Source organism: Rutidosis leptorrhynchoides, chromosome 6 (genome assembly GCF_046630445.1).
Source record: "Rutidosis leptorrhynchoides isolate AG116_Rl617_1_P2 chromosome 6, CSIRO_AGI_Rlap_v1, whole genome shotgun sequence".
In the NCBI taxonomy this organism is placed as follows: domain Eukaryota; kingdom Viridiplantae; phylum Streptophyta; class Magnoliopsida; order Asterales; family Asteraceae; genus Rutidosis; species Rutidosis leptorrhynchoides.
In genome coordinates this window covers 416,206,748-416,233,929 of record NC_092338.1, presented here as the reverse complement: position 1 = coordinate 416,233,929, position 27,182 = coordinate 416,206,748, and the positions used below count along the sequence as shown (strand labels likewise).

General features: G+C 32.8%; 2 protein-coding genes across 3 annotated transcripts; both read left to right on the top strand.

Moving 5' to 3' along the window:
• Positions 1–16,967: 16,967 nt before the first annotated feature.
• LOC139853121 (extradiol ring-cleavage dioxygenase) lies at positions 16,968–18,614 on the top strand. The gene is made up of 2 exons (XM_071842497.1): positions 16,968–17,320; positions 17,891–18,614. The coding sequence occupies exons 1-2, from the start codon at positions 17,045–17,047 to the stop codon at positions 18,449–18,451; spliced, it is 837 nt and encodes a 278-aa protein (XP_071698598.1). The 5' UTR covers positions 16,968–17,044; the 3' UTR covers positions 18,452–18,614.
• A 1,919-nt stretch (positions 18,615–20,533) lies between these two features.
• LOC139851635 (membralin-like protein At1g60995) lies at positions 20,534–26,608 on the top strand. Of its 2 annotated transcripts, none has more exons than XM_071840729.1 (14): positions 20,534–20,815; positions 21,576–21,638; positions 22,100–22,516; positions 22,946–23,023; positions 23,928–23,984; positions 24,166–24,260; positions 24,472–24,551; positions 24,659–24,742; positions 24,942–25,058; positions 25,206–25,291; positions 25,387–25,493; positions 25,583–25,674; positions 25,759–25,835; positions 25,919–26,608. In XM_071840729.1, exons 1-14 carry the CDS (start codon positions 20,663–20,665, stop codon positions 26,408–26,410), a joined length of 1,998 nt encoding a protein of 665 aa, XP_071696830.1. In that variant the 5' UTR covers positions 20,534–20,662; the 3' UTR covers positions 26,411–26,608. The 2 variants fall into 2 exon arrangements, with proteins under 2 accessions (XP_071696830.1, XP_071696829.1); XM_071840728.1 differs by having other exon boundaries at positions 22,946–23,027; positions 23,923–23,984.
• The last annotated feature ends 574 nt before the right edge of the window (positions 26,609–27,182 follow it).

Below are 27,182 nucleotides of genomic sequence, written 5' to 3'. Positions count from 1 at the left end.
TTAGCCGGAGAAACGTTTAAAATTGATTTGATACCCGTAGAATTAGGAAGTTTTGATGTAATAGTCGGCATGGACTGGATGTCCAAAATAGGAGCTGAAGTTGTGTGTGCCAAGAAGGCAATTCGCATTCCTCGTAAGGATAAAACGCCGGTAATGATTTATGGAGAGAAGGGTAACTCAAAGCAAAAACTCATTAGCTGTTTGAAAGCCCAAAAGTGCTTGAAGAAAGGGTGCTATGCAATCTTAGCACATGTTAATAAAGTCAAAACGAAGAAAAAAGAGAAGAGCATCAACGATGTGCCTGTGGCAAGAGATTTTCCTGAAGTCTTTCCGGAAGAGTTGCCGGGATTACCTCCATTTAGATCTGTAAAATTTCAAATAGATCTAGTACCAGGAGCTGCACCAGTGGCTCGTGCTCCATACAGACTTGCACCATCTGAGATGAAAGAGTTACAAAGCCAGTTACAAGAATTACTGGACCGTGGTTTCATTCGACCAAGCACTTCACCGTGGGGAGCTCCGATTTTATTCGTCAAGAAGAAAGATGGATCCTTTCGAATGTGTATAGATTACCTTGAATTAAATAAGTTAACTATCAAGAATCGGTATCCACTACCGAGAATTAACGACTTATTTGATCAACTGCAAAGATCATGTGTTTATTCGAAAATCGACCTAAGATCGGGCTATCATCAACTACGCGTCAAAGAAGAAGATATTCCAAAAGCTGCTTTTTGGACACGCTACGGTCATTACGAATTTTTGGTCATGCTGTTTGGATTGACAAATGCGCCAGCTGTATTCATGGACCTCATGAATCGAGTTTGTAGTCCGTATTTAGATAAGTTTGTTATCATTTTCATTGACGATATTCTCATCAATTCCAAAAATGAGCAAGAGCATGAGCAACATTTAAGGTTGGTATTAGAATTGTTAAGCAAAGAACAGTTATATGCCAAATTTTCTAAATGTGCTTTTTGGTTGAAAGAAATGCAATTTCTTGGCCACGTTGTTAGTAGCAAAGGAATTCAGGTTGATCCAGCTAAAATTGAGGCCATTGAAAAATGGGAGACTCCTAAGACACCAATGCAGATATGTCAATTTTTGGGCCTAGCCGGTTATTATAGAAGGTTTATTCAAGATTTTTCCCGAATAGCTAAACCATTGACAGCGTTAACACAAAAAGGGAAGAAGTACGAATGGACCTCTGAGCAGGAGAGTGCATTTCAATTACTGAAGAAGAAGTTGACTACGGCGCCTATTTTATGGTTACCTAAAGGGAACGATGATTTTGAGATATATTATGATGCTTCGCGATAAGGTTTTGGTTACGTCCTTATGCAATGAAAGAAAGTTATTGCGTACGCATCCCGACAATTAAAGATTCATGAGCGAAATTATACAACGCATGATCTAGAACTGGGAGCAGTCATGTTTGCATTGAAGATATGGAGACACTACTTATATGGGGTAAAATGCACTGTGTTTACCGATCATAAAAGCCTTCAACATATTTTCGATCAGAAACAGCTGAACATGAGGCAACGTAGATGGGTCGAGCTGATAAACGACTATGATTGTGAGATTCGCTATCATCCCGGGAAAGCGAATGTAGTGGCCAATGCTCTAAGCAGAAAGGAACGAGAGCCAATTCGAGTACGAGCAATGAACATAAAAATTCGCATGAATCTCAACTCACAAATCAAAGAGGCTCAATGAGAAGCTCTTACTAAAGAAAACATAGGAAATGAAATAATGAAGAAGTATGAGAAGCAACTCGTTATACGGGAAGATGGAATTCGATATTTTGCAAAACGTATTTGGGTACCAAAGTTGGGTGGATTAAGGAAGTTGATATTGAACGAGGCACATAAGACAAGATACTCGATACATCCTGGAGTTGGAAAGATGTATCAAGATCTTAAGACGCATTATTGGTGGCCTAATTTAAAGACAGACGTTGCAACCTATGTCGGGGAATGTTTAACTTGTTCCAAAGTCAAAGCAGAACACCAGAAGCCGTCAGGGTTACTTCAACAACCAGAAATCCCAGAATGGAAGTGGGACGGTATTACCATTGATTTTATCACGAAGTTACCCAAGACTGCATGGGGTTATGACACCATTTGGGTAATAGTTGATCGTCTCACCAAATCTGCACATTTCTTGCCTATAAAAGAAACGGATAGAATGGAGAAACTATTACGATTATACATAAAGGAAATTGTTTCAAGGCATGGAATACCTATTTCCATTATATCCGATCTGATAGTTGATTACATCAAAGTTCTGGAAATCACTACAGGAGGCCCTGGGAACTCGTTTGGATATGAGCACCACATATCATCCACAAACTGACGAGCAGAGTGAAAGAACAATTCAGACTCTTGAAGACATGCTCAGGGCATGTGTGATCGATTTTGGAAACGGATGGGATAAATATCTACCATTAGCAGAATTCTCGTATAATAATAGTTATCAGTACACTTACTTATGGCAAACACCGATTTGACCTTCTCGGTCCACCGTTTCAATCTGATCGGTCCTTCGGTTCCATCAAATTCCAAAGGTTTGCAGGCAGTGAATTCTTTGTAGGTGCATCCTACACGATTTCCTGTACTGCTAGATCCAAGGTTATTGTTGGTATGTAGCGCAGCCTGTACTGCGGCTATGTTTGAAGCTAGAAAAGTACGGAATTCCTCTTCATTCATATTCACGGTGTGTCGAGTAGTTGGTGCCATTTCCTTCAAAATAGTCAAATGGAACAAGTTAATCATACAGAATATTAAAAGTAGTTAATAGTATTTCGTAGCATAATATGAACTTATTTATAAAAGCTTTTTCTTCATATTAGCGTTTTATAAGTTTAAATTCGGGTAGTACCTACCCGTTAAGTTCATACTTAGTAGCTAATATACAATTCAACTACTACAATTCTATATGAAAAACTGATTATAATAATATTTCGCGTTCAAACTTTTACACAATATTTTACAAACTTACAATACCGCTTATTTTACATATAGCATGAAATATAGCACACAATAAATTTGATACAAGATGGATGTGAAGATAATTCTAGCTAGTACACAAGTCGTTCAGCAAAGGAAATAAAGATACGTAATTCATACGTCCAGAAACAAGTCATGCATTCTGGTTTTACTAGGATTACTTCCCATCCTTGGTCTTGTGGAACTTAACCGTTATGGCTGTTGATAAGACAGCGTGTTGTAACGTCGTCAAAGGGACGAGGGTTACGTAATGTCCAACAGTCCCGTAACAATCTAAAAACCTCATTTCTTACCCCAATTACCGACTCCGTCACTTGTGGGAACATTTTGTTTAATAGTTGTAGCCCGATGTTCTTGTTCTCACTTTGGTGAGAAGCGAACATTACTAATCCGTAAGCATAACATGCTTCTTTATGTTGCATGTTAGCCGCTTTTTCTAAATCACGAAGTCCAATATTCGGATATATTGAGTCAAAATAATTTCTTAACCCATTGCGTAAAATAGCATTTGGGTTCCCCGTAATATATGCGTCAAAGTAAACACATCGTAACTTATGGATTTCCCAATGTGATATCCTCCATCTTTCGAACGAAAGCCTTTTATAAACCAAGGCATTCTTGGAACGTTCTTTGAATGTCTTACAAACTGATCTCGCCTTAAATAGTTGTGCCGAAGAATTCTGACCGACTCTAGACAAGATTTCATCAATCATGTCTCCGGGTAGGTCTCTTAAAATATTGGGTTGTCTATCCATTTTGTGTTTTTATACTGTAAAATAGACAAGAGTTAGATTCATAAAAAAAATACTTATTAATACAAGCAATTTTTACATATATAATAAAGCATAAGCACACTATATTACATATATTACACCACACGAATACAACTATCTTATTCCGACTCGCTTGTTTCTTCTTCTTCGGTTTTGGTTCGTTTTGCCAAGTTTCTAGGGATATATGATGTTCCCCTAATACGAGCCGTCGTTTTCCACATTGGTTTAGAAAAACCTGGTGGTTTAGAGGTTCCCGGGTCATTGTTACAACTTAAGGACTTCGGGGGTTGACGATACATATAAAGTTCATCGGGGTTGGAATTAGATTTCTCTATTTTTATGCCCTTTCCCTTATTATTTTCTTTTGCCTTTTTAAATTCAGTTGGGGTAATTTCTATAACATCATCGGAATTCTCGTCGGAATCCGATTCATCGGAGAATTGGTAATCCTCCCAATATTTTGCTTCCTTGGCGGAAACACCATTGACCATAATTAACCTTGGTCGGTTGGTTGAGGATTTTCTTTTACTTAACCGTTTTATTATTTCCCCCACCGGTTCCGATTCTTCTTCCGGTTCCGATTCTTCTTCCGGTTCCGACTCTTCTTCCGGTTCCTCTTCGGGAACTTGTGAATCAGTCCACGAATCATTCCAATTTACATTTGACTCTTCATTATTATTAGGTGAGTCAATGGGACTTGTTCTAGAGGTAGACATCTATCATATAATATCAAACGCGTTAAGAGATTAATATATCACATAATATTCACATGTTAAAAATATATAGTTTCCAACAAAATTTGTTAAGCAATCATTTTTCAAGTAAACACGGTCGAAGTCCAGACTCACTAATGCATCCTAACAAACTCGATAAGACACACTAATGCAAAATTCTGGTTCTCTAAGACCAACGCTCGGATACCAACTGAAATGTCCCGTTCTTATTGATTAAAAACGTTCCATATTAATTGATTTCGTTGCTAGGTTTTGACCTCTATATGAGACGTTTTTCAAAGACTGCATTCATTTTAAAACAAACCATAACCTTTATTTCATCAATAAAGGTTTAAAAAGCTTTACGTAGATTATCAAATAATGATAATCTAAAATATCATGTTTACACACGATCATTACATAATAGTTTACAATACAAATATGTTACAACAAAATAAGTTTCTTGAATGCAGTTTTTACACAATATCATACAAGCATGGACTCCAAATCTCGTTCTTATTTAAGTATGCGACAGCGGAAGCTCTTAATAATCACCTGAGAATAAACATGCTTAAAACGTCAACAAAAATGTTGGTGAGTTATAGGTTTAACCTATATATATCAAATCATAATAATAGACCACAAGATTTCATATTTCAATACACATCCCATACATAGAGATAAAAATCATTCATATGGTGAACACCTGATAACCGACATTAACAAGATGCATATATAAGAATATCCCCATCATTCCGGGACACCCTTCGGATATGATATAAATTTTGAAGTACTAAAGCATCCGGTACTTTGGATGGGGTTTGTTAGGCCCAATAGATCTATCTTTAGGATTCGCGTCAATTAGGGTGTCTGTTCCCTAATTCTTAGATTACCAGACTTAATAAAAAGGGGCATATTCGATTTCGATAATTCAACCATAGAATGTAGTTTCACGTACTTGTGTCTATTTTGTAAATCATTTATAAAACCTGCATGTATTCTCATCCCAAAAATATTAGATTTTAAAAGTGGGACTATAACTCACTTTCACAGATTTTTACTTCGTCGGGAAGTAAGACTTGGCCACTGGTTGATTCACGAACCTATAACAAAATATACATATATATCAAAGTATGTTCAAAATATATTTACAACACTTTTAATATATTTTGATGTTTTAAGTTTATTAAGTCAGCTGTCCTCGTTAGTAATCTACAACTAGTTGTCCACAGTTAGATGTACAGAAATAAATCGATAAATATTATCTTGAATCAATCCACGACCCAGTGTATACGTATCTCAGTATTGATCACAACTCAAACTATATATATTTTGGAATCAACCTCAACCCTGTATAGCTAACTCCAACATTCACATATAGAGTGTCTATGGTTGTTCCGAAATATATATAGATGTGTCGACATGATAGGTCGAAACATTGTATACGTGTCTATGGTATCTCAAGATTACATAATATACAATACAAGTTGATTAAGTTATGGTTGGAATAGATTTGTTACCAATTTTCACGTAGCTAAAATGAGAAAAATTATCCAATCTTGTTTTACCCATAACTTCTTCATTTTAAATCCGTTTTGAGTGAATCAAATTGCTATGGTTTCATATTGAACTCTATTTTATGAATCTAAACAGAAAAAGTATAGGTTTATAGTCGGAAAAATAAGTTACAAGTCGTTTTTGTAAAGGTAGTCATTTCAGTCGAAAGAACGACGTCTAGATGACCATTTTATAAAACATACTTCCACTTTGAGTTTAATCATAATTTTTGGATATAGTTTCATGTTCATAATAAAAATAATTTTCCCAGAATAACAACTTTTAAATCAAAGTTTATCATAGTTTTTAATTAACTAACCCAAAACAGCCCGCGGTGTTACTACGACGGTGTAAATCCGGTTTTACGGTGTTTTTCGTGTTTCCAGGTTTTAAATCATTAAGTTAGCATATCATATAGATATAGAACATGTGTTTAGTTGATTTTAAAAGTCAAGTTAGAAGGATTAACTTTTGTTTGCGAACAAGTTTAGAATTAACTAAACTATGTTCTAGTGATTACAAGTTTAAACCTTCGAATAAGATAGCTTTATATGTATGAATCGAATGATGTTATGAACATCATTACTACCTTAAGTTCCTTGGATAAACCTACTGGAAAAGAGAAAAATGGATCTAGCTTCAACGGATCCTTGGATGGCTCGAAGTTCTTGAAGCAGAATCATGACACGAAAACAAGTTCAAGTAAGATCATCACTTGAAATAAGATTGTTATAGTTATAGAAATTGAACCAAAGTTTGAATATGATTATTACCTTGTATTAGAATGATAACCTACTGTAAGAAACAAAGATTTCTTGAGGTTGGATGATCACCTTTCAAGATTGGAAGTGAGCTAGCAAACTTGAAAGTATTCTTGATTTTATGTAACTAGAACTTGTAGAATATATGAAGAACACTTAGAACTTGAAGATAGAACTTGAGAGAGATTAATTAGATGAAGAAAATTGAAGAATGAAAGTGTTTGTAGGTGTTTTTGGTCGTTGGTGTATGGATTAGATATAAAGGATATGTAATTTTGTTTTCATGTAAATAAGTCATGAATGATTACTCATATTTTTGTAATTTTATGAGATATTTCATGCTAGTTGCCAAATGATGGTTCCCACATGTGTTAGGTGACTCACATGGGCTGCTAAGAGATGATCATTGGAGTGTATATACCAATAGTACATACATCTAAAAGCTGTGTATTGTACGAGTACGAATACGGGTGCATACGAGTAGAATTGTTGATGAAACTGAACGAGGATGTAATTGTAAGAATTTTTGTTAAGTAGAAGTATTTTGATAAGTGTATTGAAGTCTTTCAAAAGTGTATAAATACATATTAAAACACTACATGTATATACATTTTAACTGAGTCGTTAAGTCATCGTTAGTCGTTACATGTAAGTGTTGTTTTGAAACCTTTAGGTTAACGATCTTGTTAAATGTTGTTAACCCAATGTTTATAATAACAAATGAGATTTTAAATTATTATATTATCATGATATTATCATGTATGAATATCTCTTAATATGATATATATATACATTAAATGTCTTTACAACGATAATCGTTACATATATGTCTCGTTTAAAAATCATTAAGTTAGTAGTCTTGTTTTTACATATGTAGTTCATTGTTAATATACTTAATGATATGTTTACTTATAATAGTATCATGTTAACTATATATATATATATCCATATATATGTCATCATATAGTTTTTACAAGTTTTAACGTTCGTGAATCACCGGTCAACTTGGGTGGTCAATTGTCTATATGAAACATATTTCAATTAATCAAGTCTTAACAAGTTTGATTGCTTAACATGTTGGAAACATTTAATCATGTAAATATCAATCTCAATTAATATATATAAACATGGAAAAGTTCGGGTCACTACAGTCACCTTGGAAAGGTGTAATACGTTTCGGCAAAAGGGGTAAACTGAACCCAAGGTATGTAGGCCCGTTCAAGATCATCGAACGCATTGGACCGGTAGCTTATCGACTCGAGTTACCACAACAACTCGCCGTAGTACATAATACATTTCACGTTTCAAACCTTAAGAAGTGTCTTACAAAGGAAGACCTCACCATTCCTCTTGAAGAAATCCAAGTCGACGAGAAACTACAATTCATAGAAGAACAAGTCAAAATCATGGACCGTGAAGTTAAACAACTCAAGCAGAGCAACATACCAATCATTAAGGTTTGTTGGAATGCACGAAGGGGTCCTGAGTTTACTTGGGAACGAGAGGATCAGATGAAACAAAAGTACCCACATTTGTTTCCCGAGAACGCAAAATAGGTACAACTTTAAAATTTCGGGACGAAATTTATTTAACGGGTAGGTACTGTAACGACCCGGATTTTTCCGATCGTTTTATACATATGAGATTAATATTTACATAAATTAAACATTACCAACATGATAAGCAATCCAAATTGTTGAGTCTTGTGTTTTTGAAAAGAGTTTTACACAACGTTTGACCGTCCAATTTGACCGATGATATCACGAACTATATAACATACGATAATTATACGATTGTGTACATATACATATTTATACATATTTAACATGACCTAAGGATGGTTAAACATATCATTGTGTACTAATAACAATGAGTTATAAGTATACTTTGAGACTACTAACTAAAGTTTTCAAAACGGTAACTATACGTAATGTTCTTTGATATATATACCTATAACCTATAATGCTTATACAAGTATCGTATAAATACGTATTTAATTACTTTTAAAGGGCTTAAATACATAAAACAATATAAGTATATTCACAAAAGATAGTTATATTTGAATTCTCGTTCCGTTTCCTCAAGATTTTTACACGTATACCTAGGGTATATGTAACCGTATTGTACGCAGCTTCTAGATGTATTTACTATTGGTATATACACCTTTAATCATTCATTCTTAGTAGCCATCTTAGAGTCAAAAACATGTGGAACCATTATTTATCAACTTGTATGACTAATGAGCTAAAAATAAACTTAAGGATTTTTTTTTTCTATATAACAAGTAAATTCGTTTTTATGATTTCACCCCATTTTTTCATTCCATTTTCTCATACTTACACTCCAAATTCTCTCTCAAAATACTCCTAACATCATACTTAATCATCTCCAAGTATTTTCACCATCTTTTAGCTTCATAATCAAGGTAAAACTATGTTTAAACTTTGATTCAATTCATGTAAGTTATTTATCTTAAATCAAGATATAAACTTACTTACAACCTTTGTTTCTTTTCATGATTTCACTTCTTAATCTTCCAAGTCATTAAGAACAAGTTCATATCTTGTTTATTCAGTAATTTTCTTCATCATACTTGAGGTATAACCTTGGTTCATCATCTTGTTCAATTCATATATGACTATCTTACTACGAATATATATAACAACAAGAACATAGTTTGAATGATTTCAAACTTGTTCGCAAACTAAATAGATCCTTCTAACTTGACTTTTAAAACACTTCAAGACCTGTAATATATCATAATGATATGCTAACTTAACAAGATACAACTTGATTTTACAAAGAACACCTTAAAATTGAATCTACGTCGTCGGAGTGCAACCGGGGGCTGTTTTGGGTTGGATAATTAAAAACCATCTTAAAATTTGAATTGGAAGTTTATATTCTGGAAAAATGATATTTCTTATGAATATGTTAATATATAAAAATCTCATGGTGTAACTCAAAGTATAAGTATTTTTGTAAAAATGATCATCTAGATGTTGTTTTTACAACGGAAATGATCACTTTCATAAGATTCACCAAAGTTTGACCTATAACCTGTGATTTTGAATGCAAAATAAGGTATTTACAGTTCGTATTCATAAATAATGACTCGATCCAAGGAAGTGGAAAGTTGAACCAACAAAAACGGAGTTATATTGAAGAAACTACGGCTAAAACAAAATTGGGTATCCGAAGCTAGTTTAGCTACGAAATTAATTGGAGTAAAACAAAACTAATCATATCTTTGCTAATTAATATGATATTTCATATATATTTACTCATGATTTAATTCTACATATTTCAGGACCACCCGTAAACAACACGAGAAGATTAATCATAAGACCTCATGATTGTACGCAACACGTCATTTGACAACACGGTACTTTATGTACGCAACACGTCATTTGACAACATGGTACCATGGGTCGAGATTAATTCCGATCAATACAAATACGATGGGGTCTTTATTTATTTTATTGAACAACTAATTGTGGACCACTAATATCGGACTGCTAACTACGGACAATTAGATATTAAAAGTATTATAAGTATACATGTAACGATTATTTGAAAAGAAAACATGTTGATATATTATATATGGTTAGGTTCGTGATATCTATCGGAGACCAAGTCGTATATCTTCAAGACAAAAGTGAGTATATAGTCCCACTTTTAAACTCTAAATATTTCGGGATGAGAATACATGCATTTTATGATTTACGTTATGGACACGAGTGATAAAAAATATATATATTCTACGTTGAGTTGTACCACTGGCATACTTCCCTGTAACTTGGTAACTACTATTTACATGCGGTATTGTAACGAGAATCCTGTTGATAGATCTATCGGGCCTGACAACCCCAACCGGACTGGACGACCAGTATTCAACGGTTGCACAGTACTTCGTTTCGGTAACTATACTTGGTACGGTGTAGTGAGATTTCATAATAAAGGGAATATGCGACGTTGATTAAATGTTAAGTATGGTTATCAAGTGCTCAACCACTTAGAATATTTTTATTAAAACGTTTGTGTATATGAAATCTTGTGGTCTATATTTATAACGCTGCTAGCATTAAACCTATATCTCACCAACTTTATGTTGACGTTTTAAGCATGTTTATTCTCAGGTGATAATTAAAAGCTTCCGCTGTATTATGCCGAATTTAAGCAAGATTTGGAGTATGCATATTTGTGTCAAAAATAAAACTGCATATCGGAAGATTTGTAATGTGAAATATGTTGGAAATCGTACTGTTATTATCAAATGTAAAGTTTGTAAGACTAAGATTATCGCTAAACGATAATCATTATTATGTTGTTTAAGTCTTTGGTTATAATAAAGATTATGGTTTGTATCATAAAAACGTATGCAGATTTTTTTTAAAAAAAATGTCACATATAGAGGTCAATACCTCGCAATGACACCAATGAATACGTGACGTTTATATTCGATATGAACGGGACGCTTCAGCATTAAATAAGCATAATAATAACTTAGCTACGAGACATTAATTTAAAAAGGTTGAACATAACTTACAATGCTTAAAAATAGCGTAGCGTTACATGGACAGAATTTCGACTTACACCCTTACAACATTCGCTAACATACCCATATTATTAGAATTTAAAATTAAAATTAAAAATAATATATATATATATATATATATATATATATATATATATATATATATATACGAGTGATGGAAGAGAAAAAGATGGTGTGTTATTCGACCAAAAACTGCGAAATTTATAGATGTGGCCAATATTTCAGGGCCATGCGATTGCATGGCTTTGATGCCTGATTTCCATGCAATCGCATGGAGGTAGGTATCAGCTCACACTCATTTGTTTTCTTGTTTGCCGATGTTTTTAATATATAATATAATATATATATTAATTTTAAGAATTAATTATATATTATATTATATTCATGTGCATAGTTGACTTGTAATTTTAGGTCCGTTGCGTCGAGCGTCGAGAGTTGACTTTGGTCCCGGTTCCGAATTTTCGAACGTCCTTGCGTATAATTTAATATCTTGTACTTTGCGTTTCGCGTCTTGTACTCTTGTAATTTTGAGACGTTTCTTATCAATAATTGGAATCACTTTGATTGTATTTTGTACTTTTGAGCTTTTTGGTCGTTTGCGTCTTCAATTCGTCGAATCTGTCTTTTGTCTTCACCTTTTATTATTTAAACGAATATTACTTGTAAATAGAACAATTGCAACTAAAAGCTTGTCTTTCTTAAGGGATAATGCTATGAAATATATGTTCGTTTTTAGCATTATCAGTAGTCATTTCAGTCGAAAGAACGACGTCTTGATGACCATTTTGAAAAACATACTTCCACTTTGAGTTTAACCATGATTTTTGGATATAGTTTCATGTTCATAAGAAAAATCATTTTCCCAGAAGAACAACTTTTAAATCAAAGTTTATCATAGTTTTTAATTATCAAACCCAAAACAGCCCGCGGTGTTACTACGACGGCGTATGTCCGGTTTTACGGTGTTTTTCGTGTTTCCAGGTTTTAAATCATTAAGTTAGCATATCATATAGATATAGAACCTGTGTTTAGTTGATTTTAAAAGTCAAGTTAGAAGGATTAACTTTTGTTTGCGAACAAGTTTAGAATTAACTAAACTATGTTCTAGTGATTACAAGTTTAAACCTTCGAATAAGATAGCTTTATATGTATGAATCGAATGATGTTATGAACATCATTACTTCCTCAAGTTTTGTGGATAAACCTACTGGAAAAGAGAAAAATTGATCTAGCTTCAAAGGATCCTTGGATGGCTTGAAAGTTCTTGAAGCAGAATCATGACACGAAAACAAGTTCAAGTAAGGTTTCCACTCGAAATAAGATTGTTATAGTTATAGAAATTGAATCAAAGTTTGAATATGAGTATTATCTTGAATTAGAAATATATCTTACTGTAAATAAGAAAGATTTCTTGAGATTGGATGATCACTTGAAATGGATTTGCAAGATTGGAAGTAAGCTAGCAAGATTTCTTGAAGTGTTCTTGAATGGTTGTTTTTATGATGATTAAAGCTTGTAATTGAAGCTAAAAGATGGTGAAAATGCTTGGAGATGATCAAGTATGATGTTAGGAGTATTTTGAGAGAGAATTTGGAGTGTAAGTATGAGAAAATGGAATGGAAAAATGGGGTGAAATCATAAAAACGAAATTACTAGTTATAAAGAAAAAAAAAGATCCTTAAGTTTGTTTTTATCTCATTAGTCATACAAGTTGTTAAATAATGGTTCCACATGTTTTTGACTCTAAGATGACTGCTAATAATGAATGATTAAAGGTGTATATACCAATAGTAGATACATCTAGAAGCTGTGTATTGTACGAGTACAAATACGAGTGTACACGAGTAGAATTGTTGATGGAAACGAATGAGAATGTAATTTTGAACATTTTTGCTAAGTAGAAATACTTTGATATATGTCTTGAAGTCTTTCAAAAGTGTATTAATACATCTTAATACACTACATGTATATACATTTTAACTGAGTCGTTAAGTCACCGTTAGTCATTACATGTAAGTGTTGTTTTAAGACCTTTGAGTTAACGATCTTGTTAAATGTAATTAATCCATTGTTATTATACTCAAATGAGATGTTAAATTATTACATTATCATGATATTATAATGTATGAATATATCTTAATATGATATATATACATTAAAATGTCGTTACAACGATAATCGTTACATATATGCTTCGTTTCGTAATTTTTAAGTTAGTGGTCTTGTTTTACATATGTAGTTCATTGTTAACACACTTAATGATATACTTAATTATCATTTTATCATGTTAAACATAGTGTATCAATATCTTAATATCATTCATATGTATTTAGTAAGACGTTGTTATAACGATAATCGTTATATATATATCGTTTCGAGTTTCTTAATTCAATAAACTCATTTTTATGTATATCACTCATTGTTAATATACTTAGTGAGATACTTACTTATCATAATCTCATGTTAACCATATATATATCTATATATATATCTATATATATATATATATATATATATATATATATATATATATATATATATATATCATCATGTAGTTTTTACCAATTTTTAACGTTCGTGAATCGCCGGTCAACTTGGGTGGTCAATTGTCTATATGAAGCATATTTCAAATAATCAAGTCTTAACAAGTTTGATTGTTTAACATGTTGGAAACATTTAATCATACAAATATAGTTTTCATTTAATATATAACATGAAAAAGTTCGGGTCACTACATAAAATACACAGACATTTCTTCCTTAACAAACTCAACCAACTTCGATAATTCATCATATCTGCGCACATCAATCAAATACTTTGTTTGCCAGCAAGGTGAATAATTCATCACCTCCCGATCAAATTCACTCCCGTAATTAACCTGTAAGGAAACATTAACGGACTCATTTTGAACAATAGAGAATGTTTTAGAAGTTAAGAAGTTTTGAAGTGTGAATTGATGATCTAAAGTCGACTATTTATAAAAAAAATATAATATATCCGTTGGATTTAAAAATATAGCTGTTTGACATTATTAAAATATAATACTCCAATATTTATTTATTTATTATTATTATTATTATTATTATTATTATTATTATTATTATTATTATTATTATTATTATCTTCTTTATTATTAGTTTATTACATATAAATAGTATAAAACAAATTAATTTAACAAAAAAAAAAATGCCACATAGCAATCCACTACAACCCCAAAAAACAACACCACCACTACTCCACTCAATAAATCAACACATCATAGTCAGCAATAAAGTTCAAAAAGTAAGTAACACGAACATACAACACGAGTCACCATTACAAATGGTCTAAGTTTCCTTCAAATTATCGAGTCCTATACAAAATTTTAAATATAAGAGCGTAAGGTGTCGTGAGTCAGTTACAACGTCAGTTGTGACTGACTATCAATCGACACTATTTTGACGCCACTTCCACGTTTTGATGATCAAAGTCGTGCAGGCGACGGTGTGAGATGGTTGAGGTGGCACCCAATTTTTACAAAAGTATCCTTTAAATGTCGTTCAATTGTTTTTTTCAATTTTTTTCCCATATTATAAATATAACATATCATCACTTTCAAATGTTATTCCTACAACATTTCTCTAAACAAACTAAAAACACACACTCAAATATAGTAAAAAAAAATGACGACTTCCCCATTTTCTTCCGACGATGAATATACGTTTCTTGCAGTTGATATTTTAAATCAACTTGACAATGAGGAGGAAAGTTAAAACACGCAATTTACTCGGCATTATATTCCTCGTAAGCACCATCTCGCACATCAACGGCTAATGGAAGATTATTTTGTCGAAAACTCAAAATAGCACGAGGTGGAGTTCAAACGGTGATTTCACATGAGGCGGTGTGTATTCCTTCAAATTATGAGCGATATCCCAGTTACTCTCTACAACCTTTACCATATTAGTTTAAATGGCTTCATCAAAGGCTTAATACTCGTAGAGAGTATTTCGACTCATTTGAAAATAATGTTGCACTACGCCAGTTGGCATACGGTCTTAACCGTACAACAACCGCCACACGCTTACAAGATTAAATATATTCAAAGGTCATGTATTGTTGTATCATTCAGCACAATATGATTGTTGAGGATAACGACTATAATATCGTTGAGAATTTGGAAGTTTTCTAACCGGTTGTGAACATGCAAAGTAGTTGGATCGAGATTTGTGAAAAATATAAGAGAGTGACAAAGGAATACACGATATGAAAGTGCATGAAGGTTTACGATCTGATTTGATGTAATTTGTTTGCTTGTAATCCAAGTTTTATTTTAATTATTTTGTCGAACTTTACTTTTTAATTTATTTATTTAATTAAGAAAATAAATATTTTCTCTTTTCAAGATACTGAAAATTGATACTGAACGACTTTTCACTTTTTCAGCAAGATTAGTTTTTCAATGCCAGTTTAATCAACGTCTAGTTATCAACAAAACATTGAAAGTGACACTAAACGATACATAGTGCTCTAAATATATAAGTTTAATACGTATCAATTCTTAAAACTCAATAATTAATGATAGGTTTAATGGGTCAAATTGACCGAGCATAAATATCATAATAAGTTAATCTGTTAAACGTTTATGAAAGCATTCATAGTTAATGAGAAGATGTTAGGTGTAATCTTGAATGGATGTGAATTTCATGTTATTTGGTATTGCATATTTTTCGACTAAGAATCTTATTTATCGGTGGAAGATGTACACATTTCTTTTAAGGGAGTTGATCCGTACACCACCTTGTTTTTGCCATACACCACCAAAACAATTATTTAGACAGTTTTACCCTTCCTTTGAGAAGTTAAGGGGAGTTGGTGTTGAACAAAAGGAAGGGTAAAAATGTCCAAAAAAATTATTTAGTGGTGTATGACAAAAAAGAGGTGGTGTACGGATCACCTTCCTTCTTTTAATTGTATTTTGATTAATTTCGTTTGTTGATGGATTTATTAAACAATAGATATTATCCGGTGGATGGCTAATGATCAAGTCAATAATCGTAACCCTCTAAAAAAAATAGATACTTTCTGTTGACTTAGCACAAAGTTTTAGAAATTTTTATTCACTTAACTTTATCAATAAAATATTTTTTACGCTTGCTAAAATTATATGCATCTTTTATTGGTTAAAATAAGAAGTAATGCAACATTGCAATAACTTAGATCAATTAATTACGAGTATTATTGTTTTAAGTATGGAGGTTCACTCGAAAGCAACTTTTTTATCTGTTGAATAGAGAAAGATGAATTTCTCTATTTTTAAGAGTGTTTTCACTCTAGGTGAAAAAATGACTTGTCTTTATTTTCAGATAAGAGAAAGATTATCTATAGTTTATCTCCCACATTATGTTGTATCCGGTTTTGTTGTGTTGTTGTATTCTTTTTAAGTATGGAAGAACCGTGTATAGGTCGGTAACACCTTACGTAAGCAATGACTCATGGTTGGTGAAAGTGTTCGATTAGTACCCAAAACCAAACAAATATATTTATTTTATGTTTTTAGAAATTGTTTTTTTTCTTTTCTTCTCTATATAAACAACCATTACCTAATCACCCAATTGACTTTGACAATCAAATCTCTCTCATATCATCATCTTATCATTCAGATCATAAAAAGATCTTATAATCAATCAAGATGATGACGGCAATGAATGGTAGTGGAATGAAAATTCAAGATACATATTACATATCACATGGATCACCAACTTTATCAATCGATGAAACAATGCCAGCTAGACATTTTCTTCAATCATTTCAACAAAAAGTTTACCCTAAAGACGCTCCTCGTCCTTCTTCAATTCTTATTATTTCCGGTCACTGGGAAACATCTTATCCGACAGTTAATGTTGTTTCTAATGGCCCCAATGAAACTATTTATGATTTCTATAATTTCCCTAAATCCATGTACCAGGTAATTCCCTTTCCCCCCTTTTTCTATTAGTTAGGTTATTGTTTCATGTTTATTTTATGAATTTTATGAATTATGAATTTCTGGTTTAAAGTAGTACTTCGTAATTAGTTTTGATTCAATCTTAAATTACTGTATGATTGTGATTTTGTAATAGGATGATAATCATTACTCATTTGAGTTAGGTACTTAATTAGGTTGATATTGGTCCTTTTAAGTTAATATATAGAACGTGTTTAAGAATTCAGAATTGAACCTGCAACCTCTTGTTTGATGAGCTACTCAGATCATGTTGGTAGGTAAGAGTAGTATTAAGGTGGACTAAATTGGGTTGTTAACCAAAATCATTTACAATTGTTTTACAAATTAGAATGATTGTTTTGTTGATGAAAGAATAATTAGCTGCAAGCTTATGTACTTTTTTGCAAGTGTGGTGATTTCTATTTGACAAAATGTTAATAAATGTTAACCTAACAATGGATTAATTCGGTTATGTGTGCGTATAACTGTATGATGATTGTTTCGTTCCTGTAATTTTCTTTCTAACTTTCTTAAAATTTGTTTGAAAACCAGCTCAAGTACCCTGCACCTGGCGCACCAAAACTAGCAAAAAGGGTCAAAGAACTACTCACATCTTCCGGATTTAAAAGAGTCGACGAGGACAAAAAACGTGGACTAGATCATGGCGCATGGGTCCCACTAATGCTCATGTATCCAGAAGCCGATATTCCAGTATGTCAACTTTCTGTCCAAACAGACAAAGACGCCACTTACCATTACAACATGGGTAAAGCATTAGCACCCTTAAAAGACGACGGAGTACTAATTGTTGGTTCAGGTGCCACCACTCATAACCTAAGAATGTTGCGTAACACAACATCTGTCCAACCATGGGCGCAAGAGTTTGATACATGGCTCAAAGAAGCACTAGTTGATGGAAGATATGAAGATGTGAACGACTACAAAGAAAAGGCTCCGCATGCAACTGTAGCGCATCCATGGCCTGACCATTTTTACCCGTTGCACGTTGCAATGGGTGCAGGTGGGGCTACTTCTAAAGCTGAACTTATACATACTAGTTGGGGCTTGTCTTCTCTTTCGTATTCATCATATAAATTCACTGTCCCAGCTTGATGAGAAGTCTTGAACCTACAAATGTTTGTTGAAGATATGTAAATCATCTATTTGATTGTAATATCACTCAGCTTGTAACTTTGTGAATATGATATTATAAATTATGTCAGTTTATTTTCGTGCTAGGACAATATTTGATTGGAGGCTGCCATAATATATAATATATGTAAATGTAAATTTAAATAAATTCTTTTGAAGATTTAGATAATGAGTGTGTTTGGACGAAAGTAGCTGGAGCTTATGAGCAGGAGCAGGAGCTGGAGCTGGAACTTATTTTTGAAGCTGGTAGCTGGAGCTTATTATTTTTTATAAATGTTTGGTAAACTAGCTGAAACTTATTTTTCAGTTCATAAGCTCTACTTTTTTTTTTTCATAAGCTACTGCAAGTAGCTTATTTTTTCAGAGCTTATGATTTTCATAAGCTCTACTTTTTTTGTCTACCAAACGAAGCTTATGACTTGGAGCTTATTAAAATCATAAGCTCAAGCTCTCATAAGCTTCCATAAGCTCCAATAAGCTACGCGCCAAACACACTCAATATATATTTCTAATTTCCAATTTTACTAAAACCTTAATTCTAGTATATATATCTTTATTGTCAAAAACATCAGATTGTTTATCACACGTCGAAGCTCGAAACAAGAAGAGAGAACAATCCATGATAAGCTCGAAACAAGAAGAGAGAACAATCCATGATGAGACGTCCATGTACAATTATTTATTTTCTGTAGGTAACTATTTGGTTAATTTTTTATTTTATTTTTCAAAAAAGCAAAAACTTTATAACAAATTTTTTCTCGAAAAAAGAAACAAGATACAAGAAATAGACGCGATCAGGGCTCGAAATTATATAAACTAAACCTAACGACATAATCCGGACTAATGCTAAGTAAATCTAAGCTCCGCCGAGAGCCAACAATATCACCGCATACAAACTACAAAATAGAAAAAACACGACTATAGTAAACATCGAACAACGCATACAAGTAGTAGCTAACAAAACAATTCCAAGCCTCACTAACCGATGACCTCATCGCCGGTAATGTTGGTGTCGACACCATTCCCCGTACTAGCCTTGAACGAAAATGTCGCATCGTTTATAGTTTTTTCACCGATATTAGTACCCGACGGAGGAGGGCTAAAACCACGCTTTTTAAACTCCTAGAAAAAACCTCATTTTCCTAACGAACGTCCTGATCCCAAACCCACGTAAGACCATTTGCAAGACCTGTCCACTTAGTCATCTTTAAACGAATTTTGGATCGCACCCCCTCATTATCATCATCACTACTATCATGTAAACTAAACGAATTATCCGACTCAATCTTCTTTTTTACCTTATCCTTTACCTTACCTATAGAACCATATTTCTTCACCCTGGGCACACGAAAATTACTCGATTGCGTGAACCATCCCGACATTCGCGTTCGAACAAATACAATGCAACCTACCCGTTCCATTACCCATACCAACACTAGAAAATAATCTAACAAGCACATCGTCTCTAACACAATCGATTGAAAAGCATCCGACCCCACACCAACTGTTTGGTTACTTACTTGGTTTAATAAGTTAAAAAGTTATCCTGATTTTCAACAATAAATAGTCAATTATAGTAGTGTGAGGTATGAAACTTTGACAAACCATTACAATATGATATGTTGGTTGACATTTAAAACTGTCTATGCTTATCGATCTTCAAATTCTTTAACATGTGATAATCAAATCAAATATCACTTAAATAATTCAGTTCATGTACTAAAACTCAATTAAAAACATATTTAGGGGATGAGTTTTATGAGTTCATGGTGCGATTGACCTTTACCTTTTAGAATTTGAGTAAGTAGTGAAATTTATAGTTTATTAATATTTTACAAGAGTTCATATGGATAAACATCACAAACAACATATCTTGATGCAGTAAAAATAGTGATAGTAATAAAAAAACACATTCATTTAACCATTTACACTCGCAATGTAGTACAGTAAAAGTTAACTGGTGTTATTATCTACGTATTATCGAGTAAGAAACAAATAAAAAAAGGAATACGGTACTTATTTATGTATGTCCTCATCCAAACTCATCTACCATTCCATTCTCTATCTTTTCCTTCTCAATCAAAAAGATGTACATGATCGAACTACTTTTGTGTTTTCATTCTCAAATTTAGGTTAGGAGGATTTACACCGATCAATCGATTGATTACTAAAATGGATCCTGAACAAACTTTTATTAGGGTTCAAGAACGATTCTCACATGTCCTCACACCGCGAATTCGAGCTTCTCTTGAGTATATATATCTATTCATAGCTATCACTCTCTTCTGCATTCTTGTTGTTATGCATGCTAATTACGTTCAACAGGTATCCAATTTAACCTTACTGCATCATTTTCTAGTTTTTAATTTATTTTGATTGAATTAGTTTACCCTAGAATGATCGTGTTTGCTACCTTTTTTTCGATATGTAGATGTTATTTTAGTTAATTTGAAAAGTTAACATATATTAATTCATCTCTCTGAAAATAACTGTAAAATTTTGGAGTGAAAGGTTAATTTGTGACACACATACTAGTTATAGATTTCAATTTTCTGCCAAAACAGCACTGATTTTTTGTTTTTTAAATATTCTTATTTTTTTAATATAAATTTAGGACTTAATTGGAGTTTATTTATTTTACAAATTGGCCTATGTTAATTAATGTTGAAGAATTTCGATTTTGCATTCCTTTTCTGGAGATAAAAATGATATATTTATCTACATTTACAGAACTTGATGATCTAGATGTATAGTAAATAATCATATAGGTTAAAGGTGAGAGCGCTTGTTTTATTTGGTAACTTTTAGTTACAATATTAACTCATGGAGTAAAAGGATGTAACAAATTTGATTTTTTACTTTTGATTAGCTTGTTAAGATGTTCCGTTCTCCATTGACGGCTTTGTTTTACGATACTCTTGTTACATTTCCTAGCAACTGGTTTTTGTGATTATTGTTTGTTAAAGAGTAATTTTGAAAAGTTTACTTTCGGATAGCCTATTGACATGTATGGCTTTTTTAACGATACTCTTATCTATACTGGTAACTATCTGCTTGATGTTCTAACTGGATATGTGTTCTGTAGCCTGGTTGTTCGAGTGAACTTACTGGAGTTGCAACTACCGAATCCCAGCTTATCCAAATTAAGGTTCGTTATCATTTATTTAGTGGTGATAGATGGGTAAGTTTAGGGATCATTGCTCGATTATTGGATCATTTCCTCCTTAAATAAACCAAGACTTTGCACCTAGGTGTTCATTACCTGAAGTTCACAAAACACAATCTCAAGCAAAGATTTCTAAAAACATGATTATATTATTGAACATTATATTAGTATAAAAGTTAGTGGCTCAAACTTTAATTAAGTTCTTTACTTCTTTTTTTGACTAGGTTTTGTTATAGAGAAGTGGTGAAAATCAAAATAGAAAAATTCTACATAAGAAAATAATAAATAACTGAAAATATGCGTACAAATTTTAATTTCTTAGGGATTTTCAGCATTCGTTCCTACACTTGGTATTGCTTCTGCCCCGTCTAAGCTCTGCTATAATGGTGAATCCTGATCAGTTTATACTGTCATGATTAACGTAGCCTCATCCTTTTGTGCAGATAACTAGTGCTGGATTGTGGTCACAAAATGAACCACAGTATGATGCAAATAATGTTATAGAACAAGAAACTATAGCTAATGATCAGAAAGTTGTAGATCAGAGTGTTGATGGGTCAACCTTTCTGGATGCACAATTTTGGTCAAATTGGGTTAGTTCAAGTGGTAGGAGTGGGAAATCAGCCTTAAAATTCTGGAAGTACAATAATGAACATCTTGAATCACAACCTGAAACTTCTACTAATAGTGATAATGCTGAAGACACTTTTAGGAAAAACAAGAAAGATGAGTCTCGTATCAGGTTTCCTATGTCAGCCAAAGAATCACTGAAAGCTGCAATGTTACACATTATCCAGAGGTGGCATGGTCGTTTTTCTTTTATCTGGAAACATTCAACTCGAATTTTGGGAAGTTTATGGGTGAGTGGTACTTTTCTTAAACTCTAAGTTAGAATGATCATAACGTTTGCTAAGTTTGATTTTGGGATATGCATCTATCAGCTTGTATTCTGTTGTTAAATGATAAGGCTGACTTGCGCCTTAATTGGTGTTAGAGGAGACAGCAAATGGAAAGGGCTAGAACAATATTGCTTTTTTATATTTATTATTTAATCAAATCCTGTTATTGATTTTTAACTATCCAAATATGAACTTTTAACCTCAGTAGTAATTAGGGATCCATATAGAGTAGTGAAGCCACACAATATACAAATAAGCTGCTGAAAACTTGTGATCTAGGTATCCGATGCAAAATGTGATCTGTTTCACTTGATCGACGTCTTATTTGATACTGTATTCTCTGACTTGCAACCTAAGTATGTGTTTATTTACTTCACCTGGATAATGCAGGATATTGCAGGTATCCACCTTAATATTGATATCAATAAATATCTTCGTGTACTTCACCTGGACAAGATTAATTCATTGGCAGGTACCTTTTTACCTAGATGTGTTGATATTCTTCTTTTCTTATATTAATATCAAATTGTTTCGTACGTACTTGTATCTCATATGCCAAAGAAATGTTAATTTATAGGACTGTATAGTAAGGGTGGCACTGTGATAGCACATTACATGCTTAGATGATTGCAGGACAGAAATAACTTATAGAGCCCTTTACTACATTCATATCTTTTCAGTTAATTGGTTGTAGTATTGAATAATAACGCTTGTTGTCCCTTGAGTGTAAATTAGAGCCATGGACGAAAACTGAAGTTCTTTATGTTAAATATTATAATGGTATCTGATGTTGTAATGATTACTAGACTCAGTAAATTTGTTCATACGAATATACGGTATCAATCTACATTGTGTGGCAATAGGCTAGCAGTATACAAATGCAATCCAAGCTTGTGATTAGTGGGATATATTTAGTACTTTGATCCACTACTCGCAAGTGTTTTTAAAATCCTCTTAAAATCCATCAGCAACTATACATTTACAGCTCAATGCTGTAATACCCGCAAGATTCCTAGTAAAGATCATGTGATAACTTGATCTCTAGGGTTATCATATTAGGCACTCAAGATTTATTTCTGCTAACGCATATACTGTAGAAATTTTATGTTTATCGACTTCCTTTTTTTGTTAATAGCTCATAAATTTTTTGATAACTCTTGAGGTGATTTAAGTCATACTTTATAGTTCATGTTTGAGGTGGAAGTGACCCTCAACTTATCTGTTTATGATTATGTAAATGTGCATGTAAAATACCATTCAGTATAAAGAGTTGTGCAGTAATAATCTGTATAAACAGGGTAACTTCTATTATGCACTTAAAAATCCATATATCTCTGACTGCAAGTGTTTTTTCAATAATGATTTAGTGCAGTGGCTTGAAACGAGAAGCAATGCATTCGAACCAACTTATCTTTATACAATGGAAAAGGTAAGAAAGGCATTGTGGATTGTTCCCGTTTCTTGCTCTTACTCTATCCAGTGTAATATTTCTATATAGACTACATGAGTCATTACGTTTAGTGAGTTTAGCAACAAAAGTATATGAATGTGACTCCTGATCTGCAAAAGGGGAATTGTTATATATGAACTATATGAACTCGTATATGCAGGGCTACTTTTTACTGCCTGAAAGAGCTAGATCTCAACATAACATCCGAACTGTTAACATTAGCATTTCAGCACGGGACTCATGCTTTGGGAACAGGTGCTGAACTTACCTTTATCATTAATTGGTTTTATTGTGGCATAGGTTCTTTATCTCTAGATTGCTAATCTGTTAAAAGTAGTTTAAATTTTTTCATATTAATAAGGACGTTAAATGAGAAGTCTGGTTGGTTATTCTACTAAGACACGTGTATTATCAATTATCAACAGTAAATTTATAAATTGTGATTTGCTTGTCCTTTTTTTTCTAGGTGGCAGCAACTTCTGATCAACAGGCTTGTAGGATATGATACGATCTTGATGAACAGTTTACTAAACTCTCCGGGTCAAGGTATAACTTTTCTGGCGTGGTTATAAATTTTACTTGCATTAGGTAGAACCGCGAAAGCAAGTTTTTCACCATTCCCTTGTATGTTTGTGAATGTAAATCTGATGCAGGTTATCTATATAATTACCAGACAAAAGAATTCTACAATCTTACATATTCCCATGAACAACCTGAAGGATCTGCAAGATTTGGAGGTTTGACTACTTTTGACATTTATCTACTTGCATTTATTAATAATCTTAATCTTATGTAGTTTCTAGAAGTATATATCTCATTATTCAAAAGATGTAGGCTTTATGGAGTTTATTGTTTGAATGGTACATTCTGTGCATTCTTTGTTTTATTGTATTTCCAAATCTCCCAGTTGAAGGTATCGAACCATATATCTTGCAGACTATTTTGCTACCAAATGTGGTGTGCTTATGATGTCTCTCTTTGTTTTCTTCACCACAACAATGTCGGTTTCATTTACACTGAGGGAGACACAGACTCGGATGCTCAAGTTCACAGGTTTGTTTCGCTATCTTATATTACACAAATGAAACAAATTAAAAAAAAAATATTAAAGAAAACAAGAGGAGCAGCCCTTATTTAATATACCTCTTGTCCTGCTGTTGCCTCCCAGTATAACTCGTTTATATTCTTATCTGTTTATAGTGCAGCTCCAACACCATGCTCGGCATCATCTCCCGACTTTTCAGTTGATTTTTGTACATGTCATCGAATCTCTTGTCTTTGTACCAGTAAGTATCTATTACAATTTATTTCTATTTTTATAACTCTATAAACTTATTTCTTATAGATCTAACATGAATAAGTTTGGATTTTGTTTCTTCAGATAATGATAGGCATCTTGTTTTTCCTTTTTGAGTTTTATGACGACCAACTTCTAGCTTTCATGGTGTTGATTCTTGTCTGGCTTTGTGAACTCTTTACTCTTATCAGGTTTATCTTTTTATTCATATAGAACTAAGGCTGTCCACTTTTATGTTAATAAACTCATAATCCTTGGTTTGTTTTTTATTTGCTTGCAGCGTTCGTACACCGATATCGATGAAGTTCTTTCCCCGCTTCTTTTTGCTATACTTTCTGGTGTTCCATATCTATTTCTTTTCTTACCCCCATGGTCCATTCTCTTTTTTTTTTGCTCTTCAGTTTTTATTTTATCACTAATATTAAATCTAACAACATGATTAAATAAAATTTTCAGGATTTTCATATCTGGCACTATCAACAACAGCTGCATTCATGCAACACCTAATCCTGTACTTTTGGAACCGGTTTGAGGTGAACCTTTTAAAATGTCGTCCCCTATAATAAGTGGTTTATTAAGTCAATTTAATTAATTTTCCAAATTTTAATATTTACAGGTTCCTGCTCTACAAAGATTTATGCAAACCCGACGCGCACAATTTCAGCAACAACCAGACTATCATATCACCTCATCCACCATCCTAGCCTCAACTCTGCATATCACCAGATTAAACCCCTTGAGGACCATGACCACCCCCCTTGTTAATACAACAAATTTGACCAATGGACCTGGACCTGGACCAAGAGTTGGTCAACCGACTCTAACACCCATTCAAACAAACGGGTTACAAGAAAACACAGAAACCCATGCACAACCAGAGAATGACAACAACAACAACAACAACAACGTACATAATCACCAGTCAGAAAGCGGTGCGAACCCTGGTTCAGTGAATTCGTTCAGTTCCATGTTGCTATGGATCCTGGGAGGTGCGTCTTCAGAAGGTCTCAATTCGTTTCTTTCTATGTTTAGAGATGTAAGAGACCAAGATCGAACTTATGTTGAATCCCCACGGCAAGAGAACCGTGCAACACAGACTTCTCAATGAACCCAAATCGACAAGACCGCGCGAAATGCTAGGTCTTGGTATGCATAAGCAGGTGTATGATATATATCAATTGGTATAAAGCATGTCAATATTTTGTATACTAGTTATACATAGAAGTCTGCTTACTTTGTGGATGTACTTTGAGAAATGGTATCATATAGAAATTTTCAATATTGTTTGTGTTTTATACAATAGTTTTAGTGATAAAATAAGTTTGAAAATATCACATACAGAAATACATACATATCATTTATTTTTTTTTTTTAATTTTTTTTTCTAGGAAAATATGTCAAAGGTTAGGAAATGAATTTTCCCAAACTTTGATGGTTTAAAACAGGGTAATTTATGAAATAACCCCTTTATTTATAATTTAGTTGTGATGGATTGATCGATTTGAAGGTGGATAGTCATCCTTTAGTCAACAAGAAAGCTCGTTATATCTAATACTAATACTAATACTAATAGTTAAAATAATGAGGTAGTTAAAAACTTGAAATCATGAAGAAAAAAGAAGTGCAAGCTTTAATTCATACAATAATTGAATTCGGAGACGTAATAAAAGGATAAACTAAAATAATATATAATATATATTACTCCGTACTACTATTAAATATTGGATATTGAAAACTGATTGTGTATCATTAGTTAAAACTCTCCACGCGTACATGCCATCTATGTTTTAGAACTATCAACTCAGTATTATTCACTACAATAATTTGCAATGAAATAAATCATAACACAGTGATTAACTTTTGAGATGTACAAGGAAACT